Raw genomic sequence first — 22,383 nt, 5'->3', positions numbered from 1 at the left:
GAAATCGATTAGATACATACATTAATAGCCTTTAAAAAGGCTTGCTGTATCAATTGCTAGCAACATAAATACCCACCTATAAGCCCCGTGGGTAGTACCCAGTGTTGCCATATTTTTCTATGTTGATTATAGTACAAAGGCGTAAAAATTATAGTATTTCTGAAAAATATATAGTACAGCAACATTTTTCGTCTTGAATCCCTTAAAATTATAGTATTTTGGTATATTTGGCGTAAATTATAGTATTTTACATTTTTCGCAGAATTAAAAATATAGTATTGTACTATAATTATAGTACGGTTGGCATCACTGGTAGTACCAATCTCGTGACTGGATCAACATCGCGTGTCGTTTTATAAATGTATGTTTTAGATCTAGAGTTGATTGTGTGGCTATGAATGCTAATTTTGCAATGCTAATCAATCACAATGCTTAATAATTATACCTACGCAATATCAATAATTATTTTTTAAATTCTGTCAAACGATGGCTTATTTCACAACTTGTACAGTGATTTCCAACAATGAAACAGATATTGAACCATATTATAACTTAGAGGCCATCCATGGACTGAAACCGTATGCGGTTTAGATCCGTGTGCCATACTAAACTTATGATTTTCGTTCATGAAAATATATTTTCACTAAATTTGTAAGTGCAATTGTATGGTACGAGTATAAACGGGTACGATCAAATGCTTATAATATACTTTGTGGAAATATATTTCCATAACCAGAAAAGATAAGCTTAGTATTGCACACGGTTCGAAACCGCATACGGTTTCAGTCCATGGATGGCCTATTAAAATCAGGAAAAAATACGTACACAATGGTAGTTTCATTTCAGTATGCAAGTCGTAAAGTGAAAATATTTAACTTTTTTACTGTGTGAAAGAGCAAAAGGAATAAGTCGAAAATCGCTGCTCTTCAGCATGGCCCCCACAAGGGGTGGCGGGCCGACAAGGCTCTAGCCTAGGTGCCCGGGTTTAAAAGGGTCCCAGCGTGGCGGGTCGACCAGCTAAGTAAGACAGACATTTATAATCAGCTCTAATAGTAAAAAAATCGCCCGCGGCGCTATTTTACTTTAATGATACATATATATTATTGAAAATATGTGGTTGTGCGATACAATTTAGTATGAACGATATACTTAACTGATGATTCACATATAGAATTTGTAAAACGCTATTATCGAGCGTCACACTGATCTTAACATTAGCGATAGGTAGTGGGGCCCGCTTCAGGATGTGGTTATACAGCTCCAAATCCCGTCGAGCATCGTATTTTTTTAAATATGATTTTTCTATTGGGTATATATATCTGAGGTGTTTTCAAGTTATGTATGTTCAATATATTTAATGTTAAATTCTCAAGTGAATTATTCGTTGAATAAAAGAAATGGTTTATCAAATACTACACACTACATATTTGAAATTTAAACATTTCCTCTTGATGAATGTTTGCCATATTATAATAAATCGGCGGATCTTAAAAACACCGTATCCACGCCGATATTAAAACAAAGAATTAGCCAGTACAAGAAGATATTTATGTGCTCGATATTTAGAAGGCTTTTGGGTGTGCATACAAAAATCTTAGCCAGCTATTGCGCGTGCGCGCGAAACGTTGAATATGAGTAATATGACCAAAGCGAGCAAGTTTGAAAAATCATTAATCGATAATAGTAAAATGAAATTTCAGCTTTCTAGTTGTTGTTCCGACGTTGAAATTGTTATAATAAACGAAGCACGATTGGACAAATGAGGCAGTCAACCAAACAATCGGTATTATGAGTCCGTAATAATTCTGTGTGCGAAAGAAAAAGGGACACGAGTCGGAACGTATAATATGTATGTATATGCATCGGTGTACGCCTGTGCTATTCTTAAAAGTTATCACTTTAGCACGTTTCCGTTATTATCATTGGTCAAAATTAGCACGTTAGGAATTCTTTACACTAAACGCGATTAAACGGTAAGCGGCGGCTATCTTTAATTCTTGGTAGACATGTTGGTCAAATTTGGATATGTTTGTGCGGCTGAACCCAAGCGGATAGCGCCATCTAATGGGTAATGCGCCAAAAATACGAATTTTGTATTGACATGTCAGACATATCAACATAACCTACAATTTTATTAGTCATGTCCATCTCATATGGTTTTGGATCCCGAACGTCGAAATCTTGTTCTCACGTTAGCACGCCCAACATAGGCGCAGTTAAAAGATATCACCTTCTGACAGTTCAGACGGTTAACTTTTTTGCATAATTAACCACCGGAATGCGTAAAGTGATAAATGTGATATATTTATCACAATTAACTCATTTTCGATGTTAAATGATATGTTCGAATTAATGATGTAGTTTTAAGCCTTGTCAATAAGCCAAACAGAACTCACAGCTACTATTCAAGCGAAGAAAGGCTGCATATTTTCCGTAATTAGAAGTTCCCATCATAATGCAGGGAAGGGTAGAGGGCGGAAGTAGGTTCTTTTTTTTGGCTACACAACCTCCGTAAGTAGCTTACGCCTAAGTAGTCCGAGATCCGATACGAATGGCCCGGGATAGGGAAATATATTGCAATTTGGCCGCCAACTTTAGATAGAAGACGGCACCAAAAGAATATAAAATTGCAAAGGAGATATAGGACGAGTCAAATTTAAAATATCCTATTCATTTCACACATATAATTACTTCATCGAGAAAAGGTACTTCAATCAGGAAATCAAAATACTGCCAAAAACAGAAAAGAAATAGTGAGTCCAAGCATTGTTATGTATAAACATCGCGTGTGTGTTATGCCGGGTCCACACCGAAAACAAGTCGCGCGACAACTCGTTAAATTTTACGATAAGCATGATAATTATCGTAAAATTTCTTAAGCAATTATGATAATTATCGTAAAATTTAACGAGTTGTCGCGCGACTTGTTGCCGGTGTGGCCGCACTTTTAAGATTACGTTGTTAATTTCAAGTTCTCTTACGGCTCACTCACTAGTTCCAATATTCAAAAAGACATTAGGATAGGTCAAAACCTCGTGTGAAGTCAATATCACGACAACGAAGTAACGCGGCCGTCTACACATTGTAGCGAAATGCGACAGCGCGAAAAGGTACATTTACTCGAGCAGACGCATGGCGTGAGCCATTCGGAATTACGTCACTGTTTCCACGCGATCACTTCACGGTCTATACAGTATATTTATTTACCTATACATCTTTATGATTGGAAAAAATGTTAGTGTTTTTTTCTACATTTATCTATTGTCTACATTTTTAAAAATTGTAATAATTCCAATTATAATTTTTGACTAAATACTTTTAACAACCACCGTCTCTTATTAGTTTAGTGCAGTAGTAAACTTTTCTACGTCGATTTACCAACCACCACCCGTGAACCATGCATGTAATAAATAAAAATATTGTAATATATACATTACAGATTACACGATTGCATGCAAATTCCTGAAATAAACAAATGTACATGAAATATTAAATTGATTATATTTATTATAAAAAATTGGTCGCCTCAAAATACGTAAATGGATTTATATTAAAAATATATAGATACCTAGGTAGGTATCTATAATTGTCAAGTCTACTGAGGTACTTTTAAAATTTAGATATAGGATTTAAAGATTGACCTTGTCAGACATTGATTATAATAAACAATGCATTTAAGACGGACTAATTCTATAGTGTTTGGGTAAAATTACGAAAGTCGAAAATTAATCAAAAAATACTTTTTAATTTAGTATTTTGATATCTATTGTTTTTATAATAATTAAAGAAGAGAAACAACTCGGCGCTTTGCACCTCGTGGGGGGGCTCCGCCCCTCTGGGCCCTCAGATGATGGTTACTTAAACCCTGATGGCTAAAATTATTAAGCATGGAACATGCTTTGCCTACTGATTCTCTGAATGCTGGTTGTCCAAATTCGAAAGAAAATTTATTTGTCAAAGTAACCGAATCCAAAGGATTCAAGCAATTTTACTTTTATGAAAATTACAGTAGTTACATATAAACATTTTTCTTAGAAAAGTCTATTGAAAAGTAGGTTCCAGCAAATTCTTAATTTTCGACCTTTATACGACACGAGGGGTAGTTTTTCATTGAGGTAGCATTGTGCAATTTTACCCGAACACCACAGAATCATTTAAAATTACATTGCATCAAGTTATCAGCGAATCAATGTACACCAATACATTAATGCTGGGTGGGTAAGTGTTATAATTTCGTATGGGTTTACATACCTCCGCCACCCTGTCATAGGTTTACTTCTGAGGTCCTGCTCTGTGAGACCGTAGAGGCCGACGCACGCTAGCATCCATGCGGTCACAAGAAGCCAGCATATCACCATCACTCGAAATGGTAACAATACTACTGTGAAGATGGCCGTCTGAAAAGAAACAAGAAAATTCTATATTGTAACCATTTAAAGTTATTAAATTAACCAGAGTTTTTACGAAGACTAGAGCATATTATGTTCCTAAGTTTTTTAGCCAAGTAACTTACGACTCAGATATATTTGCATAAAAGGGTAATATAGTGAAAAAACACATTAATAATTTAAAAAAATATACACGTGGATTATCAATTATTATTTTATTTTCTCCAGCTTTGTCGGTGTTTACACATGAATTCGCAATTATCATACTTTCTTTGCTTCGACTTTATAAGCTAATGTTCATTTTACTTACTTAATTATTCATCTATTGTGAAATATGATATATATTTTCACTTGGCTTGGTTCTAGTTTTAAATTAACAAACATCGTATTTGGCTTACATTAATTTACTAGTCATTGTTGATTTACTATAAAACCCCCGACAGCTGACTGTGTTTTTTTCTAGATATATCGTTTATTGCATTTTTAATAATTACTGTTGTATCATTAGCTTGTTGTTATGTTAGCCGAATTATTTGATTGTGTAATGTTGTAAATAAATAAATGTATTTTTATTAATTCAATCCGAAGAAGATCGAAATTCGATAGCAGTTCACATACAATACAACTGATCTGACTTTTATTAAAATATTTAATATCTATAGATAACTTAATATTTTATGCGTTGGCGCATTGAAAGATGGCGACCTGTTTTCTCGTTGTGTTTATTGTACATATGCTATTTTCTTACAATTGTTCTTACAAATATTCTAAATGATGATGCTTCATTTTATAACACGTTTAGTACACAAAATGTAAGACGTTTTATCTCAGTGCACACCTAAAATATACATATTACAGTATAAGAGTGTGATATTGCCCAGAAATGAATCTGCAATGCAAAATCACTTGCAGCTAATTTAAAAATTAGTCTTTTTAAAATTATTGTTTTTCTAAATATTCTAAATGATGATTATAATACGTTAAGTAGGAACACAAATAAAATGAAAAGCGTTGTATTTCAGTGCACACCTAGCATATAAATTGAATTGAAGAATTAGATTGGCCACAAATGAATCTGCAATGCAAAACCAGTTGCAACGAATTTAAAAATTAGTCTTTTTTGAAGCTTCACTTTCATATTATATTATTCAGGCTTTGTCTCCATATATGAAAGTTTTGTAAAACGTCGTAATTCATAAAGACTCGATTACATTGGCAGACGCGCAGATCCAACCAGATCCAACGATCCACGCCGACCATCGTGACCAACGTCTTTACGCTATTTGCAATTACACGCAACGATTCGATCGTGTTGGTCCTTGCTTTTGATTGGTTTAGAATAAACATAGTGTTGCTAATATTAAAAATATAGGTCGACCGAAAACTATTTCTTCGTTAGATTGGTGGCTACATTGAACAGTTTTCCCGCGCAATTTTACGTCAAAACTCAGCTGTCAAGCCTAGCGGGCGCGTGTTTGGATATTTTCGTATGTTTTCGGCAATCTTCGCTTGCTAATGAATGGATCGTAACAGATGGAAACAGAATTTGTTCCAATTTGTTCACAATCGCTCACGATCCCGGAAAACCATACAATATTTTGGCAATCGTGGCAGACGATCGGCCCAGATTTAATCTGCCAATGTAATTTGAGCAGAACGTATTTCCTTGACGACTTCAGTCACTAAAAGAAATATGAGTATAAAGGAGACGAAAATAATGAAATAGGTAATGGTTAGAACAGGACAGGAAAACGAACTTTTCCTAAAAATCACTACTTACGATCGTAACGCTTGGTTGGCATGAATAGATCGGGTGATTTTATAGCGACGACGATCGGTTCGTGAATTTGAGCATTATGTATTTAATCGAATCACTGCACTAATAATAATTTACAGTAATCTACAGTCTATCTATAGAGTATAAATCGATTTAATATTGATTATATATTCGTTCTGCACTAGGTATAATATTATTGAATCACATTAAAACGGCCATAAAATAATAGCTTTCCAATTAAATGACTTTTTGCGTCAATACATAAATGCGTAGAAAGCGTCGGCCATTTCGTGTTTTTGTTTTCGCGCGGGAAAAAAGTAAAATAGCAAATTTACAGATTTAATAAAGCAGTGAGGTACTTAAATAAAATATTTAATCCGTTGCTTTATATAACTATATTAGTAAATCAGTGGCGAAGGGTGGATGTAGGCTGTGGAGATCCGACATAAATAGTGCAAACCAAACTTTGTCAGTCATACTTATTTGTTTTCATTAAACTACAAATTGGGTTTTTTAAGTACCCGGATATAGCTAGTCATAGCAGGGTCAGTGATAGCACTGGTGGAGTTGTGAGGTAACCTACCACTACCGTTGCTTATCTCATCGATACAACAATTGTCTCGATTACAGAATATGAACAAATGGAAGATGAAAAATTTTCACTTTTCTTGCATGCGTATACAATATAAACATATACATACATATCGTCGGTGTTTTGTAAAAAGGGCGAATCAACCATTTTGGCGAAATCGAGATTTTTATGAAAAAAAAATATGTACCTCACTAACTTTGTTGTGTAAAAACGCGCGAATTTGTATCTCCACAGGAAAGTACCTACTTAAAAGCGATAATCGTAAGGGCGAATATCCACTTAGTATTACGAATAAAAAGCGAATGTGACATATAAGGCCTTTTAAAATATTATATTATAATGCCTATTATACTGCCCTTCTAAGGAAGAAGGCAGTAACTGACTCTCACACACTTTCGAGATAAATGACATAATGTGGTTTTTTCCAACTTTAGTACTGTGAATATAGAAAACGGTGATAATTTTTTTATTAGTAGGATGTTAAAATACAAATAAAGTAATAATAAACAAGCAGTAACTGCAATAAATAGGTGCAATTACTGGCTTTTAGCTAAGAAATTTGTATTATTTTAGTAGATGTCCATTTTTTCACCAAGGATTTAAACGGTATTTTAGTGATAATTCTGATTTTAAACTGAACAGAATATATAGCTTTCAAAATTACCTAACGAATGGCATTCATAACTTAATTTCACAAATTTTGCGAGTTACTGCTTCTTCCTTGGAAGGGCAGTATAAGGATAGTATTCTTTCTAACCTTTATTATAAACTTGTTACACATTTATAATCATCTACAGGTACCTAATTAACAAATAAATGTCAAAATTTAACTCCTGTAAAATAGCATTTTTACAAACATCGACGATATTAATATATATTTTTAGACGTTGAATTGTCGCAAAGAATTGTTGAAGAAAGAATTGTTCTGACGAAAAATCATGAGCAAAGAATATTCCAAGACCAAATTCCTCGAAATGTGTTAATAGAAGTTAGGTAATATTAAGTAAATGAAAAACATAGTGAGAATTCTTGAGAGAAAAAAAAACATAGCTTGCAATGACAGCAGTCGCCGACAAAATGTGAATAAAATTCTTAATTTTAAGACGTATTGTATGCAATAAAACTGGGCCGAAATTCGTGAAATTAAGTCAGTTATTCTTATAACCGAACAGACGGGAAACATACATACAGGCAGTATGTACTTCAATGTTATAACTAGTATGTATGTATTTGTATTATATGAGTCTCCTAGAGTCACAATTCACATTCTCTAAAAGTCAAGTTTAGAATAAATCGCAAAAAAAACTAGAGCACTATTAAATTTATCGCAATAAAAAAATGATAATGAAATATCATGAATATTAATCACTGACATTATCGATTTGATTTTTTTTAAAGTATATACGGGTCTCATTATATTATCTCCTTCTTAAGGTGTAAAATTCTCCAAGACAGTGTGAGAAAAAATACAGATTCCTGGTTGGTTAGGTTAGGTTACCTTGGGCCAGAATATAATTTACCAAAGAGTGATTTTTGAGAAAGTTTTTACATAATTAATTTATATATATATATTGATGCATTTAGAATCACTTGGCATTATTAACTAAAAAAATGAGAAAATTGAAATATGTAAGTTATGACTCTACTCTACTCATATATCAGTGGCGAAGGGTGGAGGTAGGCTGTTAAGATCACCCATAAATAGTGTACACTAAACTTTGTCAGTCATACGTATTTGTTTTCATTGAAATAATACTACAATTTATTTACACAGTGTTGGTTCGTTTTTTAAATTCAATTAAACCCTGCGAAACCAAGCCATAATAAATAATAGTCAAAACATACTTGTCTATCTATAAAATATCTAAAATTATGCAATTAAATACTGGATGACTTTGGATATTTTATAGATAGAATAATATTTTTTATCTATTATAGTTTGGTTTAGCAGGAATTTAAAAGAAATCATGCAACAATATGTGTAATATTATGTATTCTTAATCCAACGAAAACAAAAAAAGTATGAATGAAAAACTGTGCGCAATTTTGTCGTATCGTCCAAAGTATACCAATACTTTTATGGTTTAGTTTAAGCAGGGTTTAATTAATTTTTAAAAACTAACCGCCACCATCTGTACATTGTAGATTTAGTTCAATGAAAACGAATACGTATGACTAACAAAGTTTAATGTGCACTATTTATGTCGGATCTTAAAAGCCCAACTCTACCCTTAGCCACTATCATAATATTTAGATATTGGAAGCTATATAAAGACAATAAAAGGTAGGTATATAATTTGAAAACTAAGATTATTTATTTTAGCAAAAAACTAATTTTCATTAACACCATCACGAGGCAGTTTAATTAATCTCTGTTTTCTTCAGGCATGCACTGCCTTATATTATAAAGTTAGTAAAAAACTTAATCCATTGAAACTTTCAGATGTCTACAGCGTGACACGATAATATTATACTGTACCGTAAGATTGGCAACAGTTTACCATGGATTTAATCAGGGATTGCAATTGGACCGGTATTTAAAAACCGGTATCCCAGTATTTTTCGATACCGAAATACCGGTTTTGTACATCAGACAATACCGACATATTCGGTATTGAAAGTGTATATAAAATGTATTAATTAATTAAAAGCTTATATATTGATATACTAGAGAAATATATATATTTTTAACAAAAAGTGAGCAATGTTGTGTTTGATTTTACATTATTAGAAAACATTAGATAGAATTACCAGTGGGGCACATACACGTCCAAGAACACTTCATAAAATAAATTTATTGATAGATCATTTGAAGAAGAAAGTGTCAATAGTTCAACAATATACTATATAGGTATTTGTCACAGAACAGATAATAAATAGAATACCGATAGGCTATATTCAATACGCCGCATGGTCAAGCAGGCTTTTGAATGTGTGAGTGTCCTACGAAAAAGAAACACGCATTATGCACGTGCAATAATGTGTGTAATACACCAACATTAAATGAGCGTAAATGCATAAACCGAGAGCAGTTTTAAGTATTCGACGTAAAACGTATTCTAGACACGTGTTTAAGTTTAACCCGGTTCTTCCTTACTCGAGTCGGTTACCTGCTATCGCATTACCCGTTGTGTATTTCAGTTCCCATTATTTCTGAGTTCCCTGGTATTTGTCAACATCAGCATCTTTACTATATCTTACCATTACATATTTTAAAAGTTACATAATATGTAGGTACTTATTTAGATATTTTTGCTATACAATATTTTTTTTTCTTCTTAGAATTATTAATAACCATGTCCTTGCTTTTTCGTACAAGGTGGTTGTTAGTAATTTTGAACAATCACAAACACCCAGGCTTTGATAAAAACACATAAATGTTTTTTGTCATGACCGGGAATCGAACCCAGGAACTCTCGGGTGGAAGGCGAGCGCCTTACCAACTGCACCACGAGAGCCGCAATATTTTAAAGAGTTTTTTATATTTATATTTATTGGCTTATATGTTTTTTTATATTTTCACGATTACCGGTATTAATACCGGTATTCAATTGGAAATACCGAAATACCGGTATTGGTATTTTCATTCGGTATTGCAATCCCTAGATTTAATGTGGTGAGAAAGGGAAGTAGATTCATCATTAGTTGCACAACTCCACCGCGATTTGGAAAGCTGCGGGGGTCATCAGCACAGCACTTTGCAGGTAGATTACTGCTCGCCAATAAAGACTTTCTAGAGAAATTTCAATCCACTACTTGGTCACTTGTTATTACGATATCGTATCATTACCTCGTGTCTAGTAATTGAAACACGCACGCACTGCGCACATAGTAGGTAGTTAGTTTTAAGAGAAATACCGAGTATTGTACAAGTTAGTTAGGAGTAGTAGTAGTCACATCACCATACTTAAACAGTTTAACCCTATAACCTATAACACATCGTCGAGTCGTAATTTCAAGATCTACAAGTTTAGTGCTCTCGTCTAGGAATATCGACCGTGGAAACGAAAAAGGGTATAATCCACACAAATCAAATTTTCCAGGAAGCACAGAAACGTGTTTGTTATGGTTTTCGGTCAAAGTTAAAATACAAAATAGACATAACATGGAAGTGCATGATAATTAATAATAACTTTGTTTTTTATATGCCAAATCTGATATTAATTATTGAGTGAATTAAAAAAAAACAACATAAATATTGGTTAACTTGTTTTTCCCACGTCACTATTTAAATTGTTAAATATTTTAGTCATGTACAAATTTATTATGCAATAAAACCTAGTTTGAAAAAAAACTGAGGGAAACGCCTTTTTTCCTTTTTACAGTCGATATAATAATAAAGCAGATATATATTTTTTTGTTATTAATAATATTGAAGTTACAACTGATGTATATAAAAAAAACTTAGCATGTAGCATGTTTAACTACTAATGTATTGATAAATTCAATTTACGGTTTATGGATTATACCTTAACATCGTTTATTTATTTTTTTATTTAGAAGGTAGGTATATTTATTGACATTTTTCATTAGCCAATTTTGTAAAATTTTAATACACATTATCTAGTTTCATTGTTTACGAGTAATGACAATTTATCGCGTTTAAAACTTAAATAAATTAGAATTAAATTCTAATTCCATCAACTACCCTCGGCCGATAGTCATTTATAATAATATTTGGTCAGTTTCAATTTCTTATTCCAATATAGTATCTAATTGTATCGTAATTTAGATTTATTTATAAAATCCTAATTGTATCTGGAGCAACATTCAACTTGATGCGGAATGTCTGAGATTGTACTCGGTCAAAACCAAATGCCGCCAATTCGACGCTTGCATTCTGACGGTGCTGCTTTACGGTAGCGAATCATGGCACCTTACGAAGGCTCGAAAACAGATGTTTGCGACGAATACTATGTGTGCGGTGGTATGACTTTAGGAGCAACGAGGAGATAAGAGAACGCACCAAGCAGCCTCTCATCACGCTGCAAGTGAAGAGACGACGTTTGACCTGGCTCGGCCACGTGCTGCGGATGGCAGAAGAGAACTTCAACCTGTCTTGCCCGTTCTTCAAGCCGACCGGATTCCGGCGTCCTGGAAGGCCGCTAAATACAATCTACAGAGTGTATACGGCGGAGCTACGGGATGCTGGTTTGACCTGGAACGAAGCAAGAAGACTGGCGAGCGACAAGGATTCTTGGAGGCGCCGCGTGGTGCCAAAGAAGAAAGAAGAAGAATTGTACCTATAATTCCATAGATACATATATCAATTCAGAATGAAAATAATGGTGTATATTCCATAACCTGGAACTATATAACCTCTTCCAAGTGGAATACGTCTTCGCATTCGTTAAAATTGGTAAGCTCCGATGGTCAGGACATGTAGCAAGAATGGACAGGGGAACTCTGGATAACAGGCCTGACGGTCGGAGGTCGATTTGCAGGCCCAGATTCCGTTGGTTGGACGGTGTCAACAAAGATTCTAGAACAGCCGGCGCAGACACCTGTAGGAGACTAGCTTAGGAAAGTAGGTGATGGAGGAAGTCCTAAGAGGAAGCTAGGACACGCCCTGGGTTGTTGGGATGAAGTTTGTTTTGTGAAAATTTTTGAAACTCGAGATTAAAAACTACCCACTTAGTATTGCATTCATAATTCCCAGGAAATTAATTTGGGACATACGTAACGAAGTAAGTATTGTTATTAATACTTTTTAACTTAAATAAATTAGGCGATTGCTATTAAATTATCTCGATGGTATGTCACAGTATGGAATTAGGAGCTTCTTTAGAGCTTTCTCGCGTAAAGGGTAAATGGTAAGTAAAAACGTAGTCATATAAAATAAAAATACAATACGGAACACAGCGTAATATAATGCAAAATAAAGAATGGAGTATACTGTAAAGTATAAGTATACAATGTGTATGAATATGCTTTATAAACAATGCGTCAAGACATGACTGAAAATCACGAACAATGAAAGAAAATCTCATCGTAGTTTAGTGAAAACTAAGACCCGTTGCAGACGGGACACCGGTGTCGCGCTCGATATAATATAGGAGGTTATTATATTCGAATAAACGGGTTTTGTATTATGTTTATGAACGCCCCAGAGCTAATGAGTCAACGCATAATTTCACGTTATAAATTAGAACAAAAAACTGGCTGCTGTAATAAAAACAAGAGTATCGGCGGCTTGAGAATGTAGCGGCCGACGGAAAAGTGTACCGGACATGCGTTGACTCATTAGCTCTGGGACGTTCATAAACATAATACAAAGGCCCCTTTATTTGAATACAAAGGCCTCATTATTATATATGAGCGCGACACCGGTGTCCCGTCTGAAACGGGCCTAAGATAGCTAATAATATTATGTCACCCACCAACGGAAGCATAGAGCACGCTGCGTTATAGTACCCACAACATACTTTGTCACTTCGCGAACATAAACATCATGGTCTCTTTCCCCCCAAGGCTTGTTCGAAATAACATTTATGAACGTAAAAGAATAGGATTATAGCGATCTCATCGCATGCGTTCGAACAAGTTTATTGGGCCACACGTACTGAGTATGGGTAGTAGCATGTCGAGACTTCAGTACACAAACTGGTGACAGTATTTCTAACTCACCTCTAATTCAAACACACATTGAAAAATCAGGTAATGCGGGAATCGAATCCTCGACACACGGCTTCCGAAGCGATCACACGCCAATCGTCCATCGCGAGCGCTTTCTTCTCAGATTGAGTTATGCGAATCGTCTTGTCGCGGACTTCATTTCGTTGCTATGAATAATGTAAGAGTATGTGTAAGACAGAGTCACGGTTGAAGTGGCAGAGGTGGTTGGGCCACGAGGCGAGCACTCCTCGAGCTCTCGGAGTAAGTAGAGCGAGGAGGCACCGTCATTATTCACAGCGGTAACGATACCTCGCTGATGCTTGCCCAAGTGTACGGAGTACCGCGCCTTCAAACGTCACAACGACCGCTAAAGTGATAGTATTTATTGCATATTTGTATTAAGGTATTATAATTATTACAATAAGTTAGCCGTCTAAACAATCAAAACTGTCTATCTCGCTCTAAATTTTATCACAGCCAAGAGAGGTGCTGTTAAAATATAGCAATTACTGCAACGATTACAACCAATTTATTGTAATTGTTACAATAAGTTGTAATACTTGGATACTTTCCTACCCTAGAAAGCAGTCTTGTGTATAGAATAGATGCGCAGGTGTCCATCGCTTGAGTCAAAGTACGGAGTGTAAACCAGGTTGCACATACAAACTCGTCCGAGTGCAAAACGTCGAATTTGTCGATGTGATTTTGTTGTCATTCATAAATCATAATATTTTATTGCCGTACTTAGCGTCGGTGCAATATTTTTGGTACTGCCAGGTGCAACAAATTACACTCGACTCAGATCGCATGTAGTATAACAAAATGTCGCATCGACGCTCGCGCATATGTTGCTTTTATTCGTCCCGCAACATTGGTGGCAGTTTCGATTTATGTCCATGTCGTAGTCGAGACGATTTTATATGTGCGACCGGGTTCATGGCGGGAGTGTTGTATCTGGGAAAGTTCGGTGGTCAGCGCTGGCGGTGATGAAGCGTGGGCTAACTGTGAAATTTCTGAATCCATACAAACAGTATAGAAAATGCAGTCCGAAGCGTGTGGTTACCACACATAGCAGATTAACAAAACATAAATTCGAAGAGAATAACTTAAAAAGGAGTTCGGATTTATGACTGACCGATATTTAGTTCGGATACGAAGTAAGTATTAACAATAACATTCTACACGTTAAAGTTTATTCCATATTTATTATGTCGGGTCCACACTGGCAACATGTCGCGCGACAACCTCGTTAAATTTTACGATAATTATCATAATTGCTTAAGAAATTTTACGATAATTATCATATTAGAATCGTACCTTCTTACAACCACAACCATAAGGTAATGCAATTCCCATTTTTTTGTGTTCCCTAGGTTAACACCAGTGGCTATGGAAAGACGTCGTTTCGAGCGCTGAATTCGATTATATCCAATTTAACCGTAAAGTACATATTGGTATGAAAAAAAAAGATAAAAACTTTGTCCTTATTTACAAAAATGATAGCAGTAACCGTATACATACTTTGTTATTTTTACGATATATTCGTTATTATATTATAATTATTATGAAATTGCAAGAAAATCATTTCATATTATAGAAATAGTATACTTTAGGGCGGACGTGCTCAGCGTGGGTCAAAATGGAGCTTTTTTCTATTTTCAAAGCATGATCCTGGATATACCTAAATCGTTTAGGTATGTCCAGGATACCTAAACGATTTTTCTTTTAAACGTTACATGTTCAAACACGCGCGTTAACATCATTTTACTCCTTACTTCAATGGCTACGGCCGTATGTTGTAGCTTAACCACTGGGGGATGACAAAAGAAATGGCGTATTTCAAAAAAACACTACCTTATTCTTAGGTCAATAATTATTATAAAGTAATCATTATTCATAATATGTTTATCACACTTGAATGGTCAAAGACATAGCTTATAATTAGTATCTTTAGAATAATTATCTTCAAATTTGTTAATCTTGCCGATTTTTGAATAATAAAATGCCTAATTCTTGTCAAATTTGGGATCACAGAGATTATCAATATAATTTTTTATCGTGAATATTTTACTAAAATTATCTCATCATAAATTATACTAATGGTTTTGTAAATGCGTTTAAAAATTAATAAATGTAAAAAATCTTAACACCACTGCAGAGTTATGTACTGAAATATGACTATATTCTAAAACATTAGAGCGAGAGGTTTAAAAGAATACTATTTTATGTCATAAAAATACTTTATGCAGTCATCAAATGTTTAAAATAAATATAAAGGATAATAAGGCTTCAAAATTATATAAATATATTATCTACAACGTTTAAGGTATGTCCAGGATCATGCTTTGAAAATAGAACAAAAGCTCCATTTTGACCTACGCTGAGCATGTCCCCCCTTAAGTGGTGGAATACATAAAATCCCATAAAAAATAATGTGTCATCAAATCATTATTACTTCCTGGTCATTTCGAATATGAATATACTATATAAAGCGCTGTCTTGGGACAGTATCTAACAATACGAGTATAATGAAAATGATGTCGATATTATTATATCGTTCGCTTGGATAATACCCAAAACTTTTATTCGCATAGTGTCAGCTGGTTGGTGATAGTTGTGACACAACAATCTTACATCACGTCACAACAATGTCATATTATGTTGCATCATTTTGAGAATCGTAGACCTACGGTACAAAGGAAAATGCGGTACAGTTTGTCTCGCCCTAACGGAAAATTCTATGTAATAAAATCATCCATGCATCTCTCATCCGAGCCATCGTTTCCTAAACTCACTATAGTCATTTTCATAATGATTCTTTGCAGATCGGTACACACGTTTTACGTTCACTTCTGATATTAAAAATTAGACTTCACATTGATAATATTTTTATTTATGTCTTGGGCATAAAGCCCACCAAAAAAGCGTTCGGTGCGCTCACTACTGAGTAGGCCCCCTCCCACCCGCGCATTACCCTTCACCTATGTAATAAAAGGCCCAAGAAGCACAAAATAATTATTATTATCAGTGTCTCTCATAACAAAGCAATAAAAATATTATATTATTTCTCGGGGCTTGTAATTACGCAATAACTAAACAATGAGTTCTCCGTTATTAAATAATGGCTTCTCGCCCGTCTATCGACGACGCTTCCAGCACCGCGATTTCCTAACTATCGACTCGTGTGTCAGCCGACGACATGACGTAATTGTGACGTCAGCCAATACACGCTCGAGGCATGCCGCCCAGCACATAGTGCTCACCATAGATATTATTATGATGTATGGTGACAATGAATAACGCCACTGTCTGGCCAGCGTTATTTTCTCGAGTGCTATTATCACTCCGGTAGTACGTCACAATGATGTCATATGACGTCATGTCGACCGGGCGGTTTGCACTCGCAAGTTCTAACATAGAGCCCCAGAGCGTGATTTTGCTCGCCGTGTTCAATGAATGGACTACGTTGTATTTTCGTTAATTCGTCCGGCTGAAAAGCCACACAACGGTGACTCATGTGGCAGGCGGGCACAAAGCGTCGTCAAATCCAGTGTGCGCTGGCGTATTTGATTACGTTGTATTTTCGATGATTTACACGCCACTTGTGAAATTTTGCGCGAGAGCCCCACTCGCTCCGTTAAGTGGGTTTTACGCCTTGGGCCAAATTATTATTATATGTAATACAATCGAACTTGTTTATTACGAGGAAGATGGGACCGACTGAATTTGCTCGTTATAAGCGTCACTCGTTATATCAGAGAATAGGTATTTTTAAATGAGCGGTCACATAGCACAAAAAGTCGCAATTCAAACAAAAATACACAATTAGAATTTTTCCCGAAAAAAGCATTGCATTCATAAACTACAAAAGAAGTTGTTTATTGTAATGAACGCTGGTAGGTACCTACTGACTTCAGCTTGGATTTTTACGTGAAATTTACACCATATGCGTGGATGGATACTTTTTCAATATTGTCGGCGAAAACACCAATTAGGTACTTAGACACTACACTACTGTTATGAACGTAATCCGATCCCGGCGGCATCGGTCTACGGTCGGATTTTTTTGCTTAGGGTCGAACCGTTTTTAAACGATCGACACATTAACAGTTTTAAGAAAGTTTTTGACAACATTTTTGCTCGGTATATCCGATAAGTGGGTCGTTATCAAAGTGTATAAATCTATGGAGAAAATCATAAACCAAAATGTCCGAGATCTCGCTATGTCCGTGATCGTAATAACCGAGTTCGACTGTATTAACGTTAAAACTTGTGGGCGGCGGTTTGATAAAAATGACCTCATGAATTCGCGGTATCATCAATCAGATTTACTTTTACTGCTCACGATTTATTAAAGGCAGAGGAGGAATTCAGAACAAAACATAGTATAAATTAAAAATATAGAATGTGTTCTACCTAAGCCGACGAAATGTTGCCACACACTACAAACAATTCTCCGCGTATCAATATTCTAACGAAATAAAAAATTAACATAATACAATAGCTATCACGGCTGTGAAACCTTTATCCATACTATTTTAAATGATAATTACACTATTTATAGGGCACACACAAAATATAAGGATTGGAAAGTGGAGAAACATGTAATAAGCTTAAACACGTGTTGAAGAATGTTATTTTCAATATTTACGTCTGTATTACAATATGCATTAAAGTTTGTCACGTAAACGTAACGTGTATTCAATATTGGTAATATTTGAGAATATTTAGGTAAGTAGATATTACTTGCGTTTAATTATGTCATAAAACAAAAATGCCTGCATATTCTTTAACTTCGCATTTATGTTTAATTAATCTGTTACGTATGGTAACCACACGCTTCAGACTGCATGTAGTGTACAGTTTGTATGGGTTCAGAAAGTACTAAATACGTATTAACAAATATGCTATTTTCAATAGTTCCGTCGGTATCGTAATGTACATTAAATTTTGTCACGTAAACGAAACACAACATTGGAAATATTTTAGGTCAGTTGGCAGGTTTTGTATTTCTTGCGTTTTATGGCCTGACCGTCATTAAGTCACAAACCAAAGCTGGGTTCAAATTCTTCTATTATATAAAGGTATATGGCGACTGACATTCGCATTTCTCTGTTAGTCATGTATTTTATGTCAAGTACACGACAAAATAGTTCAGGGAAAGTTTTTTTTTATAGATTAATCTAGACGAAATTCTAGCCTCTAGAATTCCGGTTAGTTGTTTTAAAATATTTCTAAAATAGGATTCCGCGACAATACTGAATTATTGTTGTTTTTTTTTTTTTTTTTGTATAAAACTATTTTTTGCTTTTGTTTTTTCCTCTAACTGATTACTTGTAATTTTCATTCTAAATGTCATGTTGTGAACGTCCTGAATTAATAATTTGTTATGTACTCGACGTGTCTTTTTCAAATAGATAAATAAAAAATAAATATTTGGCATGTCACCATTGCAATATTTATAAATTATTGTTTTTCATACACACAAACTTAGATTGGTGAATATGAACGGAGGTAAACGATTAATATATAAGAAAAGGATAACAATAAACACTTAGGCAGTGATCAATAATATTATGTTATAAGATAAGTTATATATATGTATGTAGTATTGATAAGTAACGCGCGTCAATTTGTTATATTATATTATCATATTCAGCGGTGCGTTTAAAATTTAAAACGGGGCTTCTAAATAGATATTAAAATTTAAAAAAAAAGATGAGCATTTCTCACAAACTGAATGTCAAATATTACCCAAATCATACCGAAATTCCTGCATTTATTACTTGGAAAATTAAAAATAGATTGTTATTTTTTATAGTAGGGGGGCTCTAAATTAGTCAGTGTGTCGGGCGTCTACGTCACTAAACGCGCCACTGATCATATTCGGCGTAACTCAAAAACTTCATAGTAAACTGAATAACATTTCATTTTTAAATGTTATTTTGTATTAAAACTGTTTTTCTTAGTTCTCAAAAATGCAATAAGATGCAAGAGATCTTTATTTAGCTACGTATTTTTATGAGAACTCTGCCATTCTGGGCAGTGTTGACCCGTGTGTCCCTGATAACTATCTCAGAAATAGGGAGCCTCAGTTGTTTATTCTCCCAAGGTGCAGAACCAACCCGCCACTTGTAATGCAAATTGGGAGGGCGATAACTTTGTTCAACCAAATTGCTTCGGGTGTTGATATATTCCACTTGCGTGAGGTGAGTTCGGGTGGGCGCTATTTTACAAATTCTTAAAATAGGGTCTCCCTAGCAAATTCAGTGTACTTATTTTAACTTCTATAGATTTATAATCGTATTTTCACTGCTTTTGTATGTTTATAATATGTTCTCTTTTTATATTTTCATTTTTATCCCTTTTATTTTTCTTTCTTCTCTATAATAATGGGTACTGTTCGGTTATGAGGAATTCAGCGGAAAACACATTTTTAAAATACCCGATATACTGGATTATTTGTTAGGTTAACCTAATCAAACCTAACCTAACCCAACCTAACCTAAACTAACCCAAACTAACAAATAATCCAGTATATCGGGTATTTTAAAAATGTATTTTCCGCTGTATTCCTCATAACTGAACAGTACCTAATAATGTTTCATGACATGCTGTGAACGTCTTAAACTTATAATTTGTAATGTCCACAATATGTTAAAAATAAATAAATAAATTGAATGATTATACAAAACATACTTATTAGTTACGATTACGGACTGAATAGTGTAATAGTATTTAAAGGTGCATTTCAATACATCTGTCGGAGGACTGAATTAAATTCCACTATTAACTAAGTAAATTATTCAGGTACTAGTCAAGGTAAGAGGTACACGTTAAATAATCGACTATTCGCCATCGCACTATACCTATCTTCATACTATCTTATAATACCATTGCTAAAAACCCGTAACTTAGTCTGCACAGTGATTCTCTACCAAATTAAAAAATCAAGTTTTTTTCCCGCGCAAGTAGGCATAATAATTAATTAAAAGTATGCCAAGCTCTCGTTCGCTTTCTCATCCGTTCTTACCCTTTATGATGCGTTATGCAGTCACACGTCTACCAACCCATAAGGCGTTACGTCATTTACAACAAAAGGTCTCGGGCCTCTTTTGATACTTACGAAACATTTCTCGAGCGAATAAGCGAATACATACCAGACTGCTTTAGCTACCACCGAAAATACGAGTTTTTCGCGGAAAGAAACGTCTTTTTACAATATTACAGTTTTATATAATCATGCAATTATTGTAGTTATGGTATCCATTAGTATCTTATAACTGTGAAAGCAGCTTGACTGGTTGCTACTTTTAAGAGGGATGTTTGATGGTGGGTTGTGGAAATTAGGTATGTATAATCATGAGAGTTGTACCGCATGTAGCAGGATTCGAAGCTATCCATCTTCATAAAACTCTTGACACTGAATTAAGCAGGTCCATGAAGGACGTAATAAGGTCCATGAAGAGCCCTTTTCAACGTCAATGACTGGAGAGGGTCTGCAAAACTGATAGAAGATGGTTTGGTTAAGTTGGCATGATATTTTGACTTTGCATAACGGCTACATTTATTGCCTAGAGATCTCACCGGATGGGAATGGGACGACTGGCCTCCGGACAATTGGACGCCGCACTGTCGTAGACACGTGTAGACGAGGTATTTTAATCAGTTTCTATCTACTATTTAGTAGTTTGAATTCATTTTACTCTTTTAACATAATGTATTCTTTATCGCGGATTGAGAATTACCATGGCTAAGGCTTTATATAAAATAAAAAACTCTTTTTTCGTTGGAACTTAAACATATGCACGATTAAATCATTGTTTACGTCTGCATATTTACATTCTCACCAACTATTAAATCATAATATAATCATCGAAATACAAATAATAATATTGAATTTTTTTAAAGTACTTATAAGTACCTAACGTCTATTCATTTTCGAATTCCGTGGCGTCCAGTTGTCCGGTGCCAAATCGTCCTAGACCCCACCGGATTTCTTTCCTTATGACGTGAGAGCAAGCTCAGTAAAGCAATTTTAATATCAAACAGTAAATACCACAACTATATCTGTAGATACGATGGCCATCTGTCTTTTATTTAAAATTATAGTCCTTTATTTTAGCAAATTTAGATTTTTATCTATATTTAGATATACTTATTGAAAATTGTACTTAATTTTTTTCGAATTCGAGAAAACATCCTACAACTTAGACTCCATTAGTATTTCTGGGATAGAATGATTTTAGGGAAGTTAAGAAAAAATAAAAGAAAATATTGAACTTTTTCCGGACTGAAATATTTTTGTGATAAAGAAACAGGACGGATAGAGGAAAATTCTTGGAAATTGAGCTTAAAAATGATCTCGAACCGTGTGCATTACGGGATTTTAAATTTTGGATGGAAAAGGTGATCTAACTAAGATTAAAAAAAAAGTTATTATACACATAAACAATTTCCGTTAAAATCACACCGTTTCAATAAATTATTATCACCGGGAAACGGAAATAACCGTTGATTACAGAAACAAACGCAATAAAAACAAAACATTTGAAACAATATAAATTTTATTTAATGCTCTTTTTATGTACAGCCAACGGATATCTTAGTTAGAGTGAGTTTTAGAGCGCACTGTGTTATTTACTGTCATTTCTCAATGTGAGGCAGGAATACGAACGCACTGGGCCTCGAAACGGTCATGAAATTCAACATCTTGGCTATTGGTTGCCCAAAAAATTATAATCACTAATCAAAATAGGTTCCAATTACATGAGCAGATTCGTGCCGAGTGTCGTGAGCAATCGTCGTCATCTACTATCACATTAAACGATTCACGTCACAGAACAGATAATTAATAGAATTCCGATAGGCTATATACAAATATAGTAAATTTTGACGCAGGGTTTTGAATGTGTGAGTGTCATACGAAAATGAACCACTGATTATAGACGTGCAATACACAAATATTAAATGAGCGTCAATGCATGAACCGAGAGCAGGTTGTCAGTATT

The 22,383-nt window shown here is 34.5% G+C and overlaps 1 protein-coding gene across 1 annotated transcript in view; it reads right to left on the bottom strand.

Annotated features, from left to right (window-relative positions):
- The window catches only part of LOC147063621 (lysophosphatidylcholine acyltransferase-like), a 129,847-nt gene that overhangs the window by 69,854 nt on the left and 37,610 nt on the right, over positions 1–22,383 (bottom strand). The window contains exon 2 of the mRNA XM_085959783.1: positions 4,252–4,397. Within this exon, the coding sequence (XP_085815909.1) occupies positions 4,252–4,397 (146 nt within the window). The remainder of the gene's footprint in view (positions 1–4,251; positions 4,398–22,383) is intronic.

This window comes from Rhyacophila brunnea, unplaced genomic scaffold, assembly GCF_057557595.1.
Source record: "Rhyacophila brunnea isolate RB1 unplaced genomic scaffold, BYU_Rbru_1.0 scaffold_9, whole genome shotgun sequence".
Classification (NCBI taxonomy): Eukaryota; Metazoa; Arthropoda; class Insecta; order Trichoptera; family Rhyacophilidae; genus Rhyacophila; species Rhyacophila brunnea.
Note: the sequence above shows the minus strand (reverse complement) of the source record. Positions and strands in the feature narration are given on the sequence as shown.